The sequence below is a fragment of the Armigeres subalbatus genome, chromosome 2 (genome assembly GCF_024139115.2).
Source record: "Armigeres subalbatus isolate Guangzhou_Male chromosome 2, GZ_Asu_2, whole genome shotgun sequence".
In the NCBI taxonomy this organism is placed as follows: domain Eukaryota; kingdom Metazoa; phylum Arthropoda; class Insecta; order Diptera; family Culicidae; genus Armigeres; species Armigeres subalbatus.
This window is the reverse complement of record NC_085140.1, coordinates 175,947,785-175,972,008: the sequence shown is the minus strand read 5'-3', so window position 1 is coordinate 175,972,008 and position 24,224 is coordinate 175,947,785. Positions and strand designations below refer to the sequence as shown.

Genomic DNA, 24,224 nt, shown 5'->3' with positions numbered 1-24,224 from the left:
TGGACGGCTATTTTCTGTCGTCGGTAAGCGATTATGTTTTGCACTTTGAAGAAAATTTATCTCGAATCAACTTTCCCTTGGTGGTCCTGAAAAGATCCAATTTATTCTTAGTAATGTGCTTGGAGCCTTAGCAGAGTTTGAATCCAAAGCAGAATGAGAAAATCTCTTACGTATTATGTCTGTAATCACTCTCGATAGGTAGCATATCGATGTGCTGTAGTACAGGTGTGGGCCTAACCCCAAAGTAGTATTTGTTTAACGAAAATTCGCTCTTTTGAGAGCGAAACTCTCAGCTGGGTTGCCGAAGGTGGCCGAATTTGCCCCAATTGCGGGGGGCACCGATTCTGATGATGCATTTACACTTGTATTAAGGTTCTCCTAAGCACACGCCTCGTGACAGTCGCGACGCGATTCTATCGCTTGGCGACAGCGATTCTGACGCCATTGGTATGGAAGAAGTAAATAGAACATTGCCTGCAGCGACCCAACGGAATCCCTTAATTAGGACGGCTAAAAGAAATATTTCATTCTTTCTCGCGACCAGAGCGATGCAAAAAAAAATCTGACAGTACTATGAAAGCACCGTATCTGATAATCGCAGTCGAGGCCTTTCCGTCACTGATCACCAACGGTCACGGTGCTACGTATGAGTTAGTAGAATAAAACTTTCGCAATTCATCGTCTATCAATAGATTTGCTTATCAAAACAATTCTGTCCCTGTTGATTTGGCGACTTCAAACCGATAGCTTATGCAGAGTGAATTATCCTCTTCTACGCCTTTCCTGTCTAAATTGATATTAGAAATTGTCGACAATCAACGTCTGCCAAGTGCATGACTACACCTACACCTTCACGAACATCGGACATCGGAACCCAAAAATGCCGGTAGTATTAGAGAAGCCCTTTAACCCTAAAATCTTTGTCGAACCTTTGCCGACACAATTTCCCAGCCGTTCTGGTCTTCCATATGATTCGGAAAATGTGATCTACGAGATTCTACGACAAACAAGTATTTAATGCATTTGGATGATTCTGCTCCTGGTAATTTGAGAACTTTCAACCGGTGTGCTCTGAATCATGCTCATTCAGTTTGCTCCGAAAAGTCAGATAAATCATCTGCTTCCTTGTCACGAAAACCGACACAAACATGCCAAATATATTGAGGAAGCCCGCTATCCGCCCAGTCAACATTTTTATACCTATTGCTTTTGATATAGGTCATCATATACACATAAGATATTATGTATATAATGCACCGAATCGCTAAATACCTACTAAAGTGGAGGCCATATACGGGCTAAATAACAACTTTCTCGAGTTTCCATGAACATTTATACGACTTAGTGAATATTTGCAAAAATAAATGGTAACATCCCTGTCTCGAACATTTGACCTCTGGAACTAAAGGCTAATGCTCTACCCTTGCGCTACTCAGCAACTCTTGAAAAGCAGCAAAAATTTGACAATCATAATCTAGATGGCGAATTATTATTGAAAAGAGCTTCAGTGTACGATATGAATCACATTGATACGATTCGGATACCTTGTTGTGCGTATAAATGTGGCTTGAATCGTATATGATAACAACTTATGCTTATCCTGATAACATTCGTACATAACAACGATTTCGCATCATTCCAAACGATTCAACCCACGTATAAACGATTATGAAATGTCAACATCAGTCTTTCATCGTGTTTACTCTCGAACTGTGTTTACAACTTAATTACATTTTAGTTGTTCGATAAATTGTTAGTGCAGATATTGAGCGATACTGGTTGGCAGTGAAAAAGTACACCGGCAATAATCGGAATTTTGGCAGATCAGATGGAATGGAGTAAGTAATTTTGAAATTAATTCAATCAGTAAGGTTCAGTGGCTCAGTGCTCAACGCGCAGAAGGTGGAAGCTATATACGTACAACGCACATCGGTATATGATTTGCATGACAATATTTGTATACATAAACGATATTTCCGATTTGATCCGATATAACTGATATTGTTTATATAGGTTTATGACTTCCATAAACGCAATCGTAAATATTGCTTACACTGGTATCATATACAATAATATTCATATTTTAGCCATCTATATAAGCAGTCATATACGAATGTGAAAGAAAATAGCAATATATGCGATAAAATTTATCATTTCATATACGATATGTGGTTTACTGGGCGGTTACCACACCTAAGGATTATTAGCCGTCCTGGACCTGTGAATTATTCCGGTGTATGGAGCTCAACGTCAGCCAAATTCGGGTGGACCCGAAGCTGAAGAAGCTCAAAGCATACAACCCTTCTGTTTTCCATGACAAGTTTATTACTAGAATAAGAGGGAGCTCAGAACTGAAATTTATACCACACATATCCACGTGGCTGTGGACTCGATCTACGATAGTTTCGTATTGACAGGCTTGCCTGAATGATTCAATATCACAGACTCTACGTTTCGAAAGTTACTTCACAGAATTGATCGTAGTTCTGTTAATAGTCATATAACCACACGAGGTAGGTTAAATATCAAACAGTAAATCATTTTTGTCGGCATTTATGTGCTCAATCTGCCACCAGATCGCAGAGATGACCAGAGCCTTATATTGAGCCTATAGATTCCGTTCTATGTGACTTGAATCAGTCTGCCTCACACCTTGGATTTATCGCTATCTGCCATATCTGCACATGACGTTCTCTGGGTGTTGAAGGGTTCAGACTTTGCATCTTTTCAAATTCTAACGAATCAATCAACTGCTTCCAATTATTGTCTAATTTCGAAAGCTAGCAACATTTCTAATTGTTAGTTGCTGTTACCGAGAACAATTTAGGCAAGTGTGTTTGGTTAACTGAACCGAATACCGAAGACATGAATCAAAATAAAATACCAACACCTTAAGCGCCACCATATCAACCAAACTAACACCACTATCGCAATCTACCTACAAATAACCAAGTAAGAAACCCAATCACTGCGCTCTGCACAGTTGGTTCATGGAAATCACACCATTCAGTAGAGTGCAGTTGCTTGTGTTGGCTATTTTAATTCAATTTGTTTCACCTGAGTTGGTGTTCGTCGGTACAGGCTGACAACCGGTTAATAAAGTGGGAAGAACACTGACTGTATAAATCCGTTCGGCTATCGGAAAACAGGTAGGATAAACGATTCAAAACAAACACCGGTCACCTAATTGATAGTTTATGACTTCTTTGTGTTGAACGACAGTGAGGCAGCGAAACGAGATGGACCAGCAATGCATTGTATACGAACTGACTACATCTCTTATCGCACATCGGTTGATAATTGGGAATATGGGTTATTGTGATTTCTCTTAAATGGAATGATTACTAAAGATGACAACATGTTGTTTTTCATTTCAACATTCATTTAATTTCAACATTTTATTCATATTCTATTCTACCCAGATTTTCTTACATAATTTATACATGGAAATAATAAAATATATTTTGTTGTCATCTACGATTTGTTTTTGATATTATTTTAGAAATACTGTAAGTCCAAGTACTGAATGCAAACAGTTATAATGTTCGTCATCTGAATTTCAGAATATTTCTCCTTCATTATGCTTTCCCATAAAATTGACCATCTTCCTGTTTTTTCGCGAATGCACTAGAAGGGAAGCTATCTCACTTGTATTCACAAAACCAATAGAAAACTAAAAAATTGTGGCGCCAAATGATACTTTGCTTTGGTTTTCTCCGATTTCTCATAAATCTTCTTCTATGGCTCTACGTTCCAATTGGAATTTAAACTGCTTCTCAAAAACAATTTTCTCAGTTATTGATTGAAAGCTTTTCTATGCCCGCCGTTGCATGATTATGTATGTCTTGTGTGGGAGGAGATGACGTGATGTGCATGATACTAAAGAGGCAGCAACTGAAGATTATTAATAAACCGTTAATTAAGCCGTGCTGCCATACAAGAAGATGGGTCAAGCCACACAATATATTGTGTCTTGCAACAAAATGACAACTTTCGTGATCATTTTCCAAGGCTCTCATAGAGCATGAGCATTATGACCGCACAATTCGTAGTTGCTACTCCGTGATTGACTGAACTTGCGAAATTGTACAGAGAACACAATGAATGGGGCTTGGGATTAGCTACCCATTCTCAATGTACACGTTTCGGGAGCTCAAATACTTAAAGTCAATAACGGCGCCGGCCACGTCCTTACGGTCATATAGGAATGGAAGGATTGTTAGTCCGACTCTCGTTGCTACTAGAGATCGAGTATACCTCTGCATCTCCACGATTGTCTTGGGATAGGATATCGTTTTAGTTACAAAGGATAATTCGTCTGAATTCACTTTGGTAAGCGATACGATCTAAGGGATGGGAGATAACACTGATTCGAGTGAAAAGTTAAAACATGCACACCCGGTGGCATATGAAAACTGAGGACATTTGCGTTTTATACGACCGCACGGAAGCGCAGCACTCTGTACTCACTTGCTCGATGGCTACAGCAAACTATTGAAGAACGCGCTTTTTCGACCGCGCGTGACATGCGCATGAGCCACCGAACACAAGATAGATATTTTATTTCTTTCCCGACGACTAAAACACGCACTGCACTTACTTGTTCGATGGCTACTCTTATTACCGGCCGCGCAATGCAGAACACAATATTTCGGCCGATCGCGCGATAGTTCTGCTATTCACTCGCACAAAGCAGAACAAAATTTCGGTGACCAGCCGATCGTTTTGCTTTCCGCACAAAGCAAAACTTAATTTCGACGACCGGCCGATCGCTCTGATTACTGGAGAATCTGAAACACGAGAAATCACGCACTGAAATGATTAACTTTATTACCGTCCGCGCAATGCAGAACACAATATTTCGGCAGATCACGCGATCGTTCTGCTGTCCGAAACAAGAGAAATCTCGCACTGAACTGATTTTTATTACCGGCCGGCCGCGCAATGCAGAAACCAATATTTCGGCCGATCGCGCGATCGTTCTGCTGTCCGAAACAAGAGAAATCACGCACTGAACTGATTTTTATTACCGGTCGCGCAATGCAGAACACAATATTTCGGCCAATCGCTCGATCGTTCTGCTGTCCGAAACAAGAGAAATCACGCACTGAACTCTCATTTTCCAAGGCTCTCATAGATGTGAAAAAATTGTATAATAGATACACTATGCCCAGGGTGTCGAAAATGTTTCCCACTCCTACGCCTTTGCTCGCAAGACTAACTGGAGACCCCATGTCAATAAATACCCAGGATTTATTCTACTAGAAAATTTGATTTTTTTTTTCTGGTAGAAAGCAAGCTCACTCACTGTTTTTTGCACTGCACAATTGCAGGAAAAAACAACGGGCCGCATTGCTGAAAATTTGATTTTGCTCCGCGATATTCTCCTTCTCGTGGGTATTGCTTGCTCGCGCTGCTTCGCTCACTTGATGCTGCCTTGATTTTGCACGAGCCGCACACATTATGTAGAGGGAGACACCTCAAAGCCTAACACCCAAGCCATTTAACGGAAAATTTTATTCTACTTACGTATACATAAAATATATAAAATTCATGATTTATCCGAACCAAATTTGAGAATATAGACATGTTTGCCGATGATGTATTTTGATGATGAATGTCGTGGAAAAATATCATAATTGAGGTTAACTAAAGTATCAACTAGCATCGGACATTATTGCGGCATTCGATGTGACATCTACTACTTTTAAAGATTGTCAACCCCCTCCCCCTAACGCTTCTTTTAATCTTCAGAGTATATGCATTTTCACAAAAACTTCCTCCCTCCAAGAAAAAAAAACAAGAACATCCTTCCTCCCACAAACTGTGGACGTCATTTTTGAACGGCTTCTAAGTATGACTATCCTATTTAATTCATCATCGTACATACACTAACGGGGCCCTCCTTAGCCGTGCGGTAAGACGCGCGGCTACAAAGCAAGACCATGCTGAGGGTGGCTGGGTTCGATTCCCGGTGCCGGTCTAGGCAATTTTCGGATTGGAAATTGTCTCGACTTCCCTGGGCATAAAAGTATCATCGTGTTAGCCTCATGATATACGAATGCAAAAATGGTAACCTGGCTTAGAAACCTCGCAGTTAATAATTGTGGAAGTGCTTAATGAACACTAAGCTGCGAGGCGGCTCTGTCCCAGTGTGGGGATGTAATGCCAAGAAGAAGAAGAAGAAGAACATACACTAACGACATCTGTTGTTTTCACTAAGTTGAGCAAATGACGAACCAGGTGGCGGTAGTGAGCCACGATTGGCCAATTTACCATCATTCAAATTGACCAGTAAATCAGTGTACGATGAGAATTTCACGAGTATACTCACGACACCCAAAGGAGTTTTTATGGGGTTTAAAGGAGTGAGATGAACTGAAGCTTCGATACTACCTTCAAATTCTCTGTGTTGATCTGAGGTGTGAGAAGTTTGTTGAATGCTGGGTCTATGAGGTACATCTTAGGCGTTCATAGTAGATTGAGCACTCGTCTGAGGTCATTTGGGTGGATGCAGCATAAACTAAGCTTCTTGTTTCTGTTGGACACATTAGTTGACCAAAATAGCACAGACAAACAGACGTAACACTGAGGAAATTCCCATCGACCATGACCTCAACGGTCGTTTTAAAATCAACTGCTTGCGAGTTTCACATCCAGGGGCGCGCGCATCGTATACCTTTGTATTTGACATCTCACACTAGCGCCTTCTGTTGACATTGTCGTACTAAACTTTGTTTCGTACAACATGCACGTTAGGTGGTAGTAAAATCACTGGGCGATAGATTTTGAAACAAATTGTACTAGCTGTTACGTCTGTTTGTCTGTGAAAATAGTTTAAATGAAGCGCACAATCGCCGTTCCAAACATAAAGGTTAGAATCAATTATGCCCATTTGAAAAAAGGTCCCTAGATTCTAGAGATACCACAAATTAAAAATAATATACCAGAATATAAGTTTCTTTTATAAAGACATCCATGAGTCGATATTAAAGGGACCATCGACTCATGGAAATATCGAGATGTGGAATAGAAAATTCTTGGAAAGCTCTTTGGAGGGACCATCACAGTAACCCAGAAAATATTTTTTAGTATGGAATAATTTGCTTCCATTAGTCGACATCGAGTCATAGAACATCGACTCATGGAGGTTTAACTGTATGTTGATCCACTGGCGTCGCGTAACCTCACTTTTTACCTGTGCACGGATACGAAACTTGAAAATTTTGATATTTCTACAGCCCAAATAGAAAATAAAATTATCAGAGTCGTTTCAACAAAAGATATTTTAGTTACTAGATAAAGATTGTCGGTTCGGTTCCCTTTGTTCTGCTGTCCGGAACATGTTGGGTACCAAGCTGTCAAATCGTATGGATTTTCCTTCTTTGACATTTAGCTCCCCTATCCTCGCCAGCAGAAGATGTTCCGAACAGCGACAATCTTTATCTAGTAACCAAAATATCTTTTGTTTCAACTAATCAAAATCTAGTTATTCTATTTATTTTCGCACACAAATTCCTTAAATTTAAGTCTAGTGCACAGATAGATTGAGGTTAGGGAAACGCCACTGTGTTGATCAGAAACAAGCCTTCGAGTGAAAGCTGTATTCAAATTAGGTGTTTTATAATTTTATGTTTTTTTTAGAAAAGCAACATCAATAACTTCGATGAAAAGCATTTCAATCAAGAAAAAACTAAGAAAAAAATCAAATGTTATTAGGTGCTAATGTGGTATTAGTACATTGATCAAGTGCCCTAATTACATATCAACGAAGCGCACAATTTCAGTGTGACTGTTGATCAAAGCATTTCGTATAACATATTGTTGGTAATTTAATGTTTTGTTACAAATTATCAGTTGCTTCGATATAAAAACTGACCTTCGATATAATAAAACACCGAATTAAAGTTCAAAAACAATTTTTTCAACGTAAAATAAAAACCGGGAAAATTTGATAAAATTTATCGGGAAAAGCGGGAAAAAACCGGGAATTTGAAAATCGAATTTCAGTGGCCACCCTGGAAACTTCGAAATTTTCTTGAGCAAAAATTACTTTAAAATTTGTGTTGCTATTTTTGAGCTCCAACAATTGGCACTGAACTTTCAGGCCGGAAATTGTTTGAGAAATTGATCCTAGGAGAGTGTGAATACGAATAATTTATCGAATTTCTATGCTTAGTGGCACATTTGCAGAAGGAGAATTTCTCTAAAAAGCATTCTTTGTGGGTAAAATGTTCTTCAAAATTTCGGTAAATGATTTGCAGCTCCTACAATTGAAACTACATAAATGGGTGGAAAAATATAAATTGTTTGTGAATCGTCTGTTGAATGATGGCAAATCTCTTGGGTGTAAATTTCTTAAGAGATTTGGTTCGATGCTCTTACAATTAGCACTGAATTGTTCAAGCAAAAATGAACCATAAGTGGGCAAAACATGGATAATTTTCATATTTTTTTGTAAATATTGACAATTCTGCTCGGTGGATATATCTCTTAGAACAGCGGTTCCTTTTTCTTGAGAGGTAACATTCAGCTCCATGCTACCATTTTTGCATTCGTATATCATGAGGCTAACACGATGATACTTTTATGCCCAGGGAAGTCAAGACAATTTCCAAATCAAAAATTGCCTAGACCGGCACCGGGCATCAAACCCAGCCACCCTCAGCATGGTCTTGCTTTATAGCCGCGCATCTTGACGCAAGGCTAAGGAGGGCCCCTAAGTAACTCATAAGAATATGAAAAACGGACCTGAAAAATAACGGCTTCCAAAAGTTCTGCAATCTTCATTATTCTGTTCAACTTTGCAATTTAAATTAATTTTATACATCAAGCTTCCTATAAGACTTCGAGATCTTTTGGAGGCTTGAAAGGAGGCTTCCGAGCCTCTTGAAAGGAGGCTTCCGAGCCTCTTGAAAGGAGGCTTCCGAGCCTCTTGAAAGGAGGCTTCCGAGCCTCTTGAAAGGAGGCTTCCGAGCCTCTTGAAAGAGGAGGCTTCCGAGCCTCTTGAAAGAGGAGGCTTCCAAGCCTCTTGAAAGAGGAGGCTTCCGAGCCTCTTGAAAGAGGAGGCTTCCGAGCCTCTTGAAAGAGGAGGCTTCCGAGCCTCTTGAAAGAGGAGGCTTCCGAGCCTCTTGAAAGAGGAGGCTTCTGGAGCTCTTGAAAGAGGAGGCTTCCAGGCCTCTTGAAAGAGGAAGCTTCCTGAGCCTCTTCAAAGAGGAGGCTCTCGAGCCTCTTGAAAGAGGAGGCTTCCGAGCCTCTTGAAAGAGGAGGCTTCCGAGCCTCTTGAAAGAGGAGGCTTCCGAGCCTCTTGAAAGAGGAGGCTTCCGAGCCTCTTGAAAGAGGAGGCTTCCGAGCCTCTTGAAAGAGGAGGCTTCCGAGCCTCTTGAAAGAGGAGGCTTCCGAGCCTCTTGAAAGAGGAGGCTTCTGAGCCTCTTGAAAGAGGAGGCTTCCGAGCCTCTTGAAAGAGGAGGCTTCCGAGCCTCTTGAAAGAGGAGGCTTCCGAGCCTCTTGAAAAAGGAGGCTGCCGAGCCTCGTGAAGGAGGAGGCTTCAGAGCCTCGTGAAAGAGGAGGCTTCAGAGCCTCGTGAAAGAGGAGGCTCTGAGCCTCTTGAAAGAGGAGGCTTACGAGCCTCTTGAAAGAGGAGGCTTCTGAGCCTCTTGAAAGAGGAGGCTTCTGAGCCTCTTGAAAGAGGAGGCTTCTGAGCCTCTTGAAAGAGGAGGCCTGAGCCTCTTGAAAGAGGAGGCTTCCGGAGCCTCTTGAAAGAGGAGGCTTCTGAGCCTCTTGAAAGAGGAGGCTTCCAGCCTCTTGAAAGAGGAGGCTTCTGAGCCTCTTGAAAGAGGAGGCTTCCGGAGCCTCTTGAAAGGAGGCTTCCAGGCCTCTTGAAAGAGGCTTCCTGAGCCTCTTGAAGGAGGCTTCTGAGCCTCTTGAAAGGAGGCTTCTGAGCCTCTTGAAAGGAGGCTTCTGAGCCTCTTGAAAGGGAGGCTTCTGAGCCTCTTGAAAGGAGGCTCGAGCCTCTTGAAAGGAGGCTTCCTGAGCCTCTTGAAAGGAGGCTCTGAGCCTCTTGAAAGGAGGCTTCCGAGCCTCTTGAAAGGAGGCTTCCGAGCCTCTTGAAAGGAGGCTTCCGAGCCTCTTGAAAGGAGGCGTCCGAGCCTCTTGAAAGGAGGCTTTCGAACATCTTGAAAAGAAGCTTCCGAGTTTCATGAAGGAGGCTTCCGGGCCTCTTGAAAGGAGGCTTCCGAGCCTCTTGAAAGGAGGCTTCCGAGCCTCTTGAAAGGAGGCTTCCGAGCCTCTTGAAAGGAGGCTTCCGAGCCTCTTGAAAGGAGGCTTCCGAGCCTCTTGAAAGGAGGCTTCCAAGCCTCTTGAAAGGAGGCTTCCAAGCCTCTTGAAAGGAGGCTTCCAAGCCTCTTGAAAGGAGGCTTCCAAGCCTCTTGAAAGGAGGCTTCCAAGCCTCTTGAAAGGAGGCTTCCGAGCCTCTTGAAAGGAGGCTTCCGAGCCTCTTGAAAGGAGGCTTCCGAGCCTCTTGAAAGGAGGCTTCCGAGCCTCTTGAAAGGAGGCTTCCGAGCCTCTTGAAAGGAGGCTATCGTCGGCGATAACACGCCTACTGTTCTCATTTGGAAGTTTTTTTTCCAAATGGTTCGGTTTCTGCCAAACCGCACTAAGCGGCTTTTTAACTGACTTGAGATATTTTGTTTGTAAAAGGAAAACGGGAATCATATCAATTCTAGACCAGTATTTGAAAAGGGCGTAACAGCCAAAATTTATTACTTCTGATTCTTTGTCCCTATATATAGCTATATACGAGACTATATATGTAGACGAAGAATCAGAAGGAATCAATTTTGGCTGTAACGCCCTTTTCAAATGTTGGTCTAGAATTCATAAGTACATTTGTGGTAGGGTAACTTTAGTTATGGAGTTGAGAAATATCCGATACGATTTGTTATCATTTAAATTTGTTAAACGAAAGTTTAATGCAATTTTGCAGAATCCCGGCCAAAGGAAATAATATAATATTGCAAATAATATTGTATGAGAATGATTTAGCACAACACTGTTCTGAACTTTTAGATTCAAGATTTTGATCACTCGACGTTTTGTCATTTTGATCTTTTATCCCACAGCTGTTCATGCACTGTACTAGATGCTGTGGGCAGGATTCAATAGGTTTTGATTTACTGATCGCCATGCATTTTATGTGCAATACAAAGTTATGAGATAAAAAATACACAGTTACCAAAACTGTATAAATAAGTTTTTATTGGAATTGTAATACATCCGCCATTACGCATTATTTTCAAAGGCACATGTACTCCAGGTTGAGAACCGCTGTCTAAGAAGCATTCTAAGTGGGCGGAAATTTCTTCAGATGTTTTGTCATTTACTCGGAATTCCTATGGCACTGTTTTGTGAAAAAGGGCAAACATTTTGTCTCTTAATTCTTATGAACAATTTGTAAAATGTCTATCGAATTATGAAAAATCTGCAGGGTAAAAATTTCTTCATGAGTTTCCAAAAATAATTTTTCGGTATTCCCAAAATATTTTTTCGGGATTTTAGTAAGTTTTTGACAATTTCCACGGAAATTTCTCTGGTATTTAGGGTAATTTGCCAAATGTTGAACGGCTAATTTCTTCGCCTATTATTGTCAGTTTCGCCGGTAACAAAACGCGATGATCACTTTTTTAGCACTTTTAAAATCGTCGTCAATATCTTTAATATAAATCTGTGTAAATTCAAAGCCAAATCATGAAAATATGCATGAAAAATAGTACTCAATTTTGGGAAATAATGTGATTATTGAAATCAAACAATTTTGTTCACAGTTGATCTGACAGATCTTATGGCCATTTTTGTCGATTTGCTTTGCGACGATTTCAAATCGTCGCAGCCGATAAGGTGGGAAATCGATAATATTGTAGATCCAGTTGAAAACCGAACTGATCGCTTGCGACAATCGCATTTTCTCCCATTTCCGAATGTCGCAACTGCATCGCGAGTTCTGCATTTGCAGGTAAAAATCTTCACAAATTTCATGACGTTTTTGACATTTTCACGGTACGTTTTTTTGGAGCAATTTACACACAAAATACTTTAAAAATTTCACGGGATATTCTTTTGAATTTACGGAATTTCTATGAAAGCCATTTCAGTAGTTACACTAGTTAATGATTTTGCAAAATGTCTGATCTCAGCCGCTATTCCTATTATAATAAATGGCAATTTCCTTTATTTGGAATCAAAGCTCAAAAACATTAGGTTTAGTGATATCCACACACAATACAGTCGGACAACAATAAGTAAGGATAGATCATGGGAAGCCTTTACTTTGAAGCATATCTTTGAACATTGTTCGATCTATTCAGTAGTGCTGCTCAATGTTGGCGTAGCTTTCTCCGTGATGTGGGTGATGAGCGTGCCCCTTGCGTTGAACATGAGGCTGGAATCCTCCCTTGTGGTCCGAACTGTAATCGACAACGCGATGGGTGCCATCAGCCTCATCCAGCGTGTACTGTCCCTTCACGTGGTCGCCATCGCGGTGCTCCCAGGCACTTTTGTGATCGTGGGTGTGTCCATCCTTGACACCATATTCGAACTTATATTTGGGGTGCGAGTGATAATCTTCGTGGTGGTGACCGTGATCTCCTCCGTAGTACTGAGCGGAGGCAACGACAGCCAAACAGGCAACCAGAGCGATGATCTGAAGAATTGACGAGAAAATATAGAACATTGTTTAAATATAGTATGTTGGTTATTGTAAACCTTGAACATCTTGGATCTCCTGTGATGCAGTTTGAAATGTTACTAGTAGTGATTCTACTTGCTAACTGATGAAGGGTTCGATTGTCGCACATATTTTATACTCATTAAGCACTGAGCACGGCTTTCCGTTTTCGACTTTCAAAACTCAGCCAACAACAACAGTTCACTCATATATTAATACCTATTTACTTTGTCTGTGATCTGGATATAAAACAAATGCAATTTTCTACTTCATCGGTTTTCACCAATGAATTCAAGCCAGAGGAATGAAACATACATTTATTACTTATATGTTTTGATTTGTTCGGACATGCAATTTACAAGAGCTGAAAAAATGTGATTAAATCGAAGGGTGTCACACACGCGATATGTTTTTAATTAAATTAAACTTTGATTGAACATGCTTCTGTCTAGGCAGCTGTATCGTTTGCCCAATTTGTTTTTCAATTTTCCACATCAGCATTGACTTTCAGTTTGTTGTTTTAAATTAAATGAGTAGATGGATGTGAGTTGGGTGTGAAGCGTTATACTATATAAAATCATCATTGCAAACGGAGTTCAACATCAGTTGTTCGCCAGCAATCGTGTAATTAATAGCTCAACAATAAATCCTACAGGAGATCCAAGATGCTTAAGGTAAAAAAAACGGAAGAGAATCTGCATTATTGTTCCTAACCATTTTCCAAACTCTAACAGATCATCGCTCTGGTTGCCTGTTTGGCTGTTGTTGCCTTCGCTCAGTACTACGGAGGAGATCACGGTCACCACCACGAAGATTATCACTCGCACCCCAAATACAAGTTCGAATATGGTGTCAAGGATAGTCATACCCACGATCATAAGAGTGCCTGGGAGCATCGCGATGGAGACCACGTGAAGGGACAGTACACGCTGGATGAGGCTGATGGCACCCATCGCGTTGTCGATTACAGTTCGGACCACAAGGGAGGATTCCAGCCTCATGTTCAACGCAAGGGACACGCTCACCATCCACATCATGGAGAAAGCTACGCGAACATTGAGCAGCACTATTGAGCATTGAGAACTGTGATGAGTTTTGTGGACCGACTGTAAATATATAGCGCAATGTGATCAACTTGAAATACCATGGTTATTATTTTCATAATTGAGTAGAGACAAATACTCTGAGGGTGATTTTTGCTTCTGACACTTAAGTAGGGGAACTGTTCCGATTTCCATCTCACGGTACATATATCCATATCCATCTCATAGGGGGGTCCCGTAGCGTAGTTGGCTACACGTTCGCCTTATAAGCGAATGGTCATGGTTTCGATTCCCAGCCCCTCCACCAAACCCTCGTCAGTCGCCGGATCCGCAGCCCATACGGTGGCGTTTGGGACCGCCGCGGCTGCCTGATGACGACTGACAACTTGTTCTTCTCGGAGGCATTCCTCCAACGTTACCCGGATTAAATGGCAAGCGAACAAATCAACGATCATTGGATACACACGGCATGGACAAACGGACACAATGGACTCACGACAAAGATGAACTGACAACGACAACAATAACGAATAATGGATATCTAAAAATAGATTCTGTGTGGATTCTGTACAGCAGAATACCACAGTAGATCACGGCACAGTAGCGGTTAAGAACACAGAGTGCCTACCAAATAAATATATGATTAAAAAAAAAAATATCCATCTCATCACTAAACAAAGAAATAAAAAATCAAATTCCTTTCCACTGCTTCGTTTTTGATGGGATGGAAATAGGAGCTATGAGATGAAGTGGCGAACCGTTACCCTACATAACAACGTTTTAGTTCGATCTTAAACCCGTCTAAGGTCTACAATCTAACAGAAATTACGAGTTTGTTTTACCTTCAGAAGTGTTCCTATACTTCGCAATGCTGTTCGAAGCGTAATTGTCCTATGTACTTTACACGCTAAAAATAATTTACACAATCTTGTGTTCAATTCACACAAAACGGGGCTTTCCTGGAAAAACACGGCTGAAGATTTTCGATGAGTTTATTTCACACAGTGCACGATGGCCACGCCGGGAAAATAGAAGGAAAAAATATTTTCCCCTTGAAGATGATACTTTAGGAACGAAGTGTCTTCAGCAAAGTCAAAGCTTATTATTTAAGCTTTATTTTGAAGTTTGTTGCAATTGCCTGGAAGCTTGCTTCAATCGTTCCCGTCTACAAATCCAGCAACATACATAGTGTAGAAAACTACCGTCCGATATCCATCTTGAACTGTTTTGCCCAAATTTTTTAAAGTCTTTCGCATGGCGTGTTATACCCAGCAGTACAGTCCATCATTTGCGAACACCAACATGGGTTCATGAAAAAGCGTTCGACGACATCCAACCTAATGGTGTTTACGCACACAGTGCTAAGCGAATTGGAGCATTTCGACTTTTCAAAAGTGTTTGACAAGGTGCCACATACACTAGCAACTGAAAAACTTGACCGACTGGGCTTATCTACCTAAATCATTCAGTGGTTAAAATCGTACTTGTCCTCTCACAAGGCTTTCGTCAAAGTACGTACATGTCCGATACCTATGACATTCCCTCTGGAGTACCGCAGGGCAGTCAACTAAGTCCGCTTATCTTTATTCTTTTTGTTAATGACCTGCACGCAAAAAAAAGCGTTCTTGAATTCGTGAACTAACGAGTTCACGGTGTATTTTTTCGTGAACAACAATCACGGATTCGGGAACACCAGTCACGTTTTCCAGAACGTTCCAGAAAACGTGACTGTATTCCCGAATCCGTGATTGTTGTTCACGAAAAAATACACCGTGAACTCGTTAGTTCACGAATTCATGAACGCTTTTTTTTGCGTGTGTGTAATAACATGGACTACGGAAAACCGCTTTATGCGGACGATCTGAAAGTTTACTGTGCAATAAAATCACTTGTAGACTGCTGTACTTTGCAAACTGATATTGAATATGTGGTGTAAAATCATTCACTCACTGCCGATCTTCTGTAGCCTACGACTATTGTCTGAGTCACACAGCGCTCCAGAGAGTTACATCAATCAAAGACCTTGGAATCGTTCTCAACAGCAAGCTTCGTTTCACTGAACATGTCTCAGTTACCTTCGCTATGGCAAACGCTATGCTGAGATTCTTACGGCGCAGTTCGATGATGTCCATGTCCGTATCATTCCGTTCACGTTGACCGCATCGTGAGAATACAGGAACGCTTCATCTACTACGCCTTTCGCCGCTTACCATGGAACGATCCAGCCAACCGTCCTCCATACCAAAATCGTTGTGCTCTGATTGACTTACAACCCTTAGCAAACAGTCGAATGATGCTTCAGAGGATGTTTGTTTTCGACGTCATAACGTGCAACATCGACTGTAGTTACATCTTGGAGAATGTTCGATATCATGCACCACAGTGGGGAAAATGCGACCCAAAAAGGTACCTATTTATTGCGGCTACTTGCTGCGTGCTATTTTCATTCGCCGGAAATTATAGGAACTGGCCGTTTTGCCCCATTTACCCCTAAAAATCACATTTTTTCTATGACAGCTACAATTTAAAATCGATTGCGTCTAACTATTTCTATGTTTTCTGATCCTGATAAAGTAGAAAATACTAATGGTATCTATTCCGACCTTAAACCATGACTGGAAGTGGCCGTTTTGCCCCATTTACCCCTGGAATCGTATTTTTCTATGACCGCTACAATTTAAAATCATATTCGGCCGACTATTTCTTTGCTAGTTTAATAGAAAATACAAATGATATAATTTCCGGCCATGAAAAATGACTGGCTATTTTACCCCATTTACCCACGAAAATCGATTTTTTTCTATAACAGCTACAACTTAAAATCGATTTCGACTAACTGTTTCTATGTTTTCTAATGCTAATTTAGTAGAAAAATAGTGAAAACTGCTCCGACTTTATACCATGACTGGAAGTGGTCGTTTTGCCTTATTTTCCTACAATTTGTTTTTCTGGAAGCTACAATTTAAAATGGATTGTGGCTAATTATTTCTATGTATTCTGATGCTAATTTCGGCCTTGAATCATGACTGGAAGTGGCCGAGTAGAATCTATTCCGACCTTATACCACGACTAGAAGTGGTCGTTTTGCCCCATTTGCCCCCTGGAATCGTATTTTTCTATGACAACTACAATTTGAAATTGATTTAAGCTAACGATTTCTTTGTTTTCTGATGCTAATTTAGTAGAAAATACAAATGGAAATTCCGGCCTTCGGAGACGAGCCAGCGTCGGGCTGAAAGTCTCCCTCATAAAAATACGAAAAAAAAATTCCGGTCTTGGATCATGACTGGAAGAGGTAAAGGGGGCAAAACAGCCATTACTAGTGACAGTCCAAGGCCGGATTATACAGTCGGGATTCGCTGGTTGGGCCATGGCCCAACTAAAAAGCAAACGTACGTCAAAATTCAATGAAAACACGAAAAACGGGATTGGGCGTCACTGGACATCATTTGTGATGTTCAAGTCGAAATACACGTGTTTAGGCTGTCAGTTGACCCAATTAAAAAACGAATTCGATACGAAACGATAAAATCGCGCGACTAGTTGTCGCCGTCGCGGCGATGAAAACAGTTAGGTATGGGGAAGCCTTAATGCATGCGATGTGTTCTTGACTTTTGGCGTGTATTCTGCTCCACTGCATTACCAATCATGCGCCTTCCTGGATTGGAAAATGATCCATACAAAAAACTTTATTTTGATCTATACAAATTAAAATTCGTGCAATTTTTAACGTGATGATGATCCATAGTTTTGGATGTTTGATCATATGATGCATAATTTTGATGATACAGACAACCCTTTACATCTTGATGTACTATATCTCAATATCTCTTCCTATGTCGATGGTTTTTCGGTCCCTTCAATCCACATACTGTTTTGCTTTCTACATATCGATAACCTCCCCAGCTCGATATCTCTTTATCTCGAGGTTCTGGTTATTATGCATCATTTTACCACCTAATGTGATGAACTTTATACCTATTTAAAAATCACTATAATAAAGAAATAAAAAAAAAAGATCGTGTTACCAGAACTATGGATCATAATCATATGAACAAAACTACGGATCGAACAACCAAAATTATGAATCTGCATTAAGTGAAAAATTTGCCAAATTTGACTTTTCATAATTATTTATGGATCAGAATATGTTTTTGCCTTTCTCGTATACAAAGTATACGTAAAGGCTATATGTTCGCTCCAAAAACAAACTTTTTATAGGAGGCTCGGAGACCCATAGTGTTGTATACCGATCGACTCAGCTCGACGAACCGAGGTGATTTTTTTTTTTTTTTTTTTTTACAAGGGTTAAAGGCCATCAAAAATCTGCGCGACAGACACCTCGAGCATCCACACTATGCTCGAAGGCGAACAGGGATGGGCTCCTCCCGACCTGCTAAAATGTGCCTCCCGGATAAACCGGGTCCCTTATCCTCCTTGCCTCGATCCCCCAGGACCACTGGATGCTGCGACTACTTCGGGGGGCTGTGCTCATGCACTTCTTCTAAAATTCCGGCCCCTAGCTTAGGCTAGATTCGCCGACTGGCTTGCTGAGATCCACTGCTACGTCTCGATCCCTCGGCGGTTGTGCCGCAAACTTCCTCACTCGAATCCTCCTGACTTCCCCCGGCGTCGAGGGTGGTCCACCAGTTCCGGTGAAGGAAACTTCCGCACTGATGGTGCCCCGACTACCGGCGGCTATCGCAGGGGACGCTTTCGCGCATTGCGCCGACTTCGTCTTCGGGTTGCAGAGGTGGTCCGACAGTTCCGGTGGTGGATAACGTCCGCACTGGCGGTGCCCTACATACCCGAAGCACTTCCTTCTTCTTTCTTCTTTCTTCAGCAGGTTGACGGTTCGAGTGCCGAGGTCGGTCCGACGATTCCGGTTGGCAGAAGACTTCCGGTTCGCTGGCGCCCCGACGACTCGAGACCCAACACTGCTCACTGTGCTGGATTTTGCTCCAAACCGACGCTTACTTGCTGGTCCCTTCTCCATCGACGCTGCAGCTCTGACATTATTTGTGTCACGACTCTGGTTACCGCATGCCACGTACCTTCATCGCGACACATTCGCTCTGCGATGTTGTCCGCCCTTATGGCAGGCATTCTCCTACGTGCCTCCGCAAACCTCGGGCAGTCGAATATCACGTGCTCTGGAGTCTCCTCTACGTCGATACACGCCGGGCAGAATGGCGATGACGCATGGCCACACCGGTGCAAATATTGGCGGAAACAACCGTGTCCGGACAGGAACTGTGTGAGGTAAAAGTTCACCTCACCATGCTCCCTGTTCACCCACGTCGACACATTGGGGATGAGCCGATGGGTCCACCTTCCATTATCCGCATTGTCCCACTCCTGCTGCCACTTCACCATAGAGTCCAGTCTCACCGCCTTCCTCACATTTCTGGTATCCCTCCGTTGGTAGCACTCGATGTCCTCTGCTAGGGTTATGCAGACTGGAATCATCCCTGCGATAACGCAAACTGCCTCCGACGAAATAGTTCGGTACGCACTCGCGACTCGAATGGCCATTAGACGAAACACGCTATTCAGCTTCCTCCGGTTACGTTTCGTCTTGAGCGCAGCTCCCAGGCTGGAACTCCGTACCTTAGTATCGAGGATGATACTGACGCAAGAAGAAGCCTACTGCTGCTTTTCGAACCGCCGACGTTCGGCATGATCCTTGCTAACGCACTGATCATTTTAGCCGCCTTTTCAGAAGAATAGTCCACGTGGGAGTTGAAGTTCAACCGGTCATCAATCATCACACCTAGATGTCTCAGAGTCTGCACCGACGGGATGTCGTGCCCTCCGATGGTAATCTGTATCCGCTGGATTACTTTGCGGTTCTGACCAGCATCACTTCCGTTTTGTGATGAGCCAGCCGCAGCTTGACTCCATTCATCCAGGTTTCTACTGCGTCAGTCGCTTCCGCCACCAGCATTTCCACCTCCTCCAGTGACTCACCGATTATCGTTAGGACGACATCATCCGCGAATCCATAAATCTTTACACCTTTGGGCAACTTCAGCATCAGCACCCCGTTGTACATCACATTCCATAACGTCGGGCCTAGTATGGACCCTTGTGGAACGCCCGCCGTAACCCTGACCGACTTCTGCCCCGAGTTCGTGTCGTAAACCAGAATCCGGTTCAGGAAGTAGCTCCTAAGGATCTTACACAGGAAGTCGGGGATTCGCATTCCATGCAGCGCTGCGGCGATGGCCTCCCAGCTGGCACTATTGAACGCGTTTTTGACGTCAATCGTCACTACCGCGCAGAACCGATTGCCGCTCCTCTTCTTCTTGGACGCCCTCTCTGCATCTTCAATGACTGTCCTGATTGCATCCACAGTCGATCTCCCTTTGCGGAATCCGAACTGTTTTTCCGATAAGCCAGTCTCACCCTCCGTGAACTGTGTAAGCCTATTAAGGATAACCCTTTCCAGAAGCTTCCCCAGTGTATCCAGCAGACATATGGGCCTATACGATGCTGGATTCCCCGGCGGTTTTCCTGGTTTCGGCAGCAGCACCAGTTTCTGGATCTTCCACGTGTCCGGAAAATTACCGTCTACTAAACACTTCTGCAGCACCATCCTGAACAGATCCGGGAACGCCAAAATCGCGGATTTTAGAGCCACATTTGGAATTCCATCCGGACCCGGAGCTTTTTCAACTTCAAACCTTTCGCCACTGATAATAGCTCGTCATTGGTGACTTGCATACCTGCAGCGGTTACTCGGTCTTCATCTTCGTACGGCGTACGCGGCCACGTCGTAGAACCATGCTGCGGGAAAAGACCGTCCACGATGATCTTCAGCTTGTCTGGACACATTTCGGCTGGCGTCGCTGGACCCCTGATCTTCTTTGTCACAACTCGATAAGCGTTACCCCAAGGATCAGCGTCAGCTTCCTGGCACAACTCCTTGAAGCAGTTAGACTTGCTGATTTGGATCGCCCGTTTGAATGCCGCTCTAGCTTCACGGAAAACTATCTTTCGCTCCTCTCTGACCATTTCAGACCGTGCCCTCTGAACGTGTCTCCTAGCTCTGAGACAGGCAGCGCGAAGGTTAGCAAGATTTTCGTTCCACCAGTAACTTGGCCGTCGGCTATTCGTTGGCTCCAATTTCCTCGGCATCGTCGCATCGCAAGCCCTCGCTAGCGTTTCCGTCAGTTGGTCTGCGTCAAGGTTTGTAGCGTCGCTGTTCACTCGAAGTGCTTCGATAAATAGATCCTTATCGAAGTCCTTCGTCTTCCATCTTCGCCAACTAGACCTTGTCTCCTGTCGTACCGTCGGCGTTCGCGTTCCAACACTATATCGGATCGCCTGGTGGTCGCTATGGGTATATTCTTCACAAACTCTCCAGTTCATGTTCCTCGCCATCGACGGACTGCAGAACGTGACATCGATGATGGACTCCCTGCCATCTCTGCGGAATGTACTAACGGTACCTTCGTTGCACAATCTTACTTCCAGCTTAGCCAGCGCCTCCAGCAAACTGTAACCTCTGGCGTTAGTCAGTCTGCTTCCCCAATCCACTGCCCAAGCATTGAAATCGCCTCCGATGATCACTGGATTTCAGCCGATCAGCTTCTCCGTGAGTGAGTCCAGCATCCGGTTATACTGCTCCAAAGTCCACCTTGGGGGTGCGTAACAGCTACAGACAAAGATCCCGTTAATTTTGGCGATTACGAAACCCTCGCTTGAACTGTCTATCACCTCTTGGATAGGAAATCTGCCCATCACTTGGATAGCCGCAATCCCCGTAGCATCCGCCACCCAGTTGCCGTTGTCAGAAGGAATCCGGTACGGCTCAGCAATAATTGCCACGTCGCACATTGCTTCTGTTGTCGACTGCCACAACAGCTGCTGTGCGGTGTCGCAATGGTTGAGATTCAACTGGATGATCTCCATTAATCTCGGCCCGCCATCGCCTTCTTGTAGGCAGGGCATTGAAAGCCACCCGTCATGTGGTCGTTTCCATCCTCCGGTTTGCAGAGCAGGCATCTTGGTTGCTTCGTGCAGTCCCTAGCAACGTGTCCTTCTCCACCACATTTCCTACAAAGACCGGATCTGTCTGGGCCACTGCAGTTTCGCGCCTGGTGTCCAAATGCCATACATTTGAAGCATCGCTCCATCTGTTTGGTGATTCGAGGGTGAGTCTCAACGGACACATAGACCATCCGACCTTCACCTTGGCCACCTCCACCATTTTGTTGGCGGCATCTACCGGTAGTCGTATCACTGCTATTTGTGTACCACCGTACGCTTTCCTCAACCGAATGGTCATCTGAACTTCGCCCAGCATGCATTGTGAGATCAGTGCATCCCTCAGTTCGTCTATCGTGGTGATCTCGTCCAGGTCTCTGCATTCGACCACGGCCTCCTGCGTTAAAGCCCTTACGTTTCCTTCACTACCTAAGGAATTGGCAATGAGCTCCCGGAAGGCCGAGCTCTTGACCGTGGGATCCTTCTTCAGCTCGAACAGCAATTCCCCCTTCTGAGTACGCCTAGTCCTCACCACTTTTTCACCCAAGTCCTTGAGCACCGGGTCTTCTCTCACCTTCCGTAATATCGCTGCGTATGTCGTCTTGTCGCTCACTTCCACTATCAAGGCGTCCCCCTTGACCCGCTCACGAGAAGAGCGATGTTTTTCTTTCTTCTTCTGCTCCTTCTTCTGCTCCTTCTTCTTTTCCACGTACTCCTTCTGCTTCTTTCTCTTCTCTCGCTGACTTTCCACGGTTTGCCAATCACCGTTCTTGACGCCTTCCTTCAGTACGCTAGCACTATCTTGCACGTTCCGCTGCTTCTTCGGGATTTCCTGCTCTCCTGGAGAGTCCCTGCTTCGCTTCTCCGTGCGAGTATTTCGGGAGCTCATTGGTGTTTGCAGTGTCTCGACTGTTGTATGCTCCGCTGCATCTTTCAGTGCTTTTTCAGCTGCTTCCGCTCTTCTTTTGAGCGCGTTCTGTTCGTGCTCAGCAGATTTAACGGCGGACTTGATGCTCGTCACTAGAAGCTTGATCTTCGTGTGAACATTGTGCTTGTCCTTCACGAAGTCATAGAGCTCGTTGACTCGCTTCCGCACCTCCATCAGGTTGGACCTCCCAAATTGTAGATCCTCCTGAATAGCACTACTTTCCGATTTTGGGGTGGACACCCTATTTCCGGATCCTAGCTCCTGTTGGCCTGCCTGGTTCTCAGCAGCCTTGGCCATACTGCTGGTACTTGCTACTGCTGCCTGCGCCATCACTGGAGATCGCTGCAGCCTCCCACTCTTTGCGAAAACATTCGCACCGCCTGCTCCTTCGTTGATTGTAGAATTTGTTTCCATGTAAAAAGGGTCCCCCCTCCGGGCCGTTATCTCTTCCTGTTGTAGATAGTCGCCTCTTGTGATCCCATGGGTGCCTTTGTAACAGTGAGACGAACCGAGGTGATGTCTGTGTGTGTGTGTGTGTGTATGTATGTGTGTATGTGTGTGTATGTGCGCAAAAAGTCTAGCCAACTTTTCAGGCACTTAGCCTTAACCGATTTGCTCGCAACAGATTGCATTCGACGCAGAGTCCTGTCCCATTGTTTCCTATTGACAATTGGCCGGATCGGACTATTTCTCATAAAAAAGCGCGTAAAAAATTATAGCTCACTTTTTTAGCACTTACCCTCAACCAATTTCCTCAAAACAGGTTGCATTCGACGCAAAAACATGTCCCATTGTTTCCCATTAAAAATCGGCCAGATCGGACTATGGGCTCGGTAGATATGCCCAAATTTTTTTATTTCATACCAAAAGTGCGTAGAAATTACTCACTCGAAAAAAAACGAGAAAGGCACTATCACCGCTAGGTGGATTAATCTGGGTTTTTTTTTATAAATAATTTATTCTGGAATATTATACACTGATGGACATAAGTATTCGTCATACATATGATGTATAAATTAATGATGATTTACTAAAAGATCGATTTCAATGGAATTCAAATGAATATTCTAATAAAACAAATCAAGAGTAATTTTCATTATTCTTTATTCAAAATTTAAGATCATGGAAGTATTTAGGTGATTCCACGAATACATTTAAAGAAACTTCAAATTCAACTGTTCAAAAGTATTCGTCTTATACATAATTACACATAAAAGCTAGCGCCGAGTTAATTTTTGGAATCTTCAATAGTTTGTATTCAATCCCTTCTGGTCAATTACTGCTTTCAAGTGGTTCGACATTGAGTGGACCAGTTTTTCGCATACAGAGGGCTCGATCTTATTCCATTCTTTAAGTGATGAACTTTGTAAAATCTTAAAAATCACTCAAATAAAGAATAAAAAAAAAATTATTCCATTCTTAAAATAGAATTTTGCTGTTTCTGTGATGTTATGTGATGTTCCCGAATACGTCGATCAAGCACATCCCACAAATGTTCAATAGGATTCATATCCGGAGATTGGGGTGGTGTTTTGAGCTG

General features: G+C 43.1%; 3 protein-coding genes across 4 annotated transcripts in view; 2 read left to right on the top strand and 1 right to left on the bottom strand.

Annotated features, from left to right (window-relative positions):
- LOC134211257 (5-formyltetrahydrofolate cyclo-ligase) overlaps window positions 1-24,224 on the top strand; it is a 53,325-nt gene that overhangs the window by 14,704 nt on the left and 14,397 nt on the right. Inside the window, exon 1 of one of the 2 annotated variants that reach the window (XM_062687970.1) lies at window positions 2,985-3,149. The exons of the other annotated variant lie outside the window; for it this stretch is intronic. The gene's annotated coding sequence lies outside the window, so the exon portion shown is untranslated. Of the gene's footprint in view, window positions 1-2,984; window positions 3,150-24,224 lie in introns of those variants that run through there. 2 annotated transcript variants of the gene reach the window in all.
- LOC134211260 (cuticle protein 19-like) lies at window positions 12,298-12,906 on the bottom strand. The gene is made up of 2 exons (XM_062687973.1): window positions 12,760-12,906; window positions 12,298-12,697 (listed from the first exon to the last, which is right to left on the bottom strand). Exons 1-2 carry the CDS (start codon window positions 12,766-12,768, stop codon window positions 12,359-12,361), a joined length of 348 nt encoding a protein of 115 aa, XP_062543957.1. The 5' UTR covers window positions 12,769-12,906; the 3' UTR covers window positions 12,298-12,358.
- On the top strand, window positions 13,262-13,862 carry LOC134211259 (cuticle protein 19-like). Its single transcript, XM_062687972.1, has 2 exons — window positions 13,262-13,395; window positions 13,456-13,862. Exons 1-2 carry the CDS (start codon window positions 13,387-13,389, stop codon window positions 13,792-13,794), a joined length of 348 nt encoding a protein of 115 aa, XP_062543956.1. The 5' UTR covers window positions 13,262-13,386; the 3' UTR covers window positions 13,795-13,862.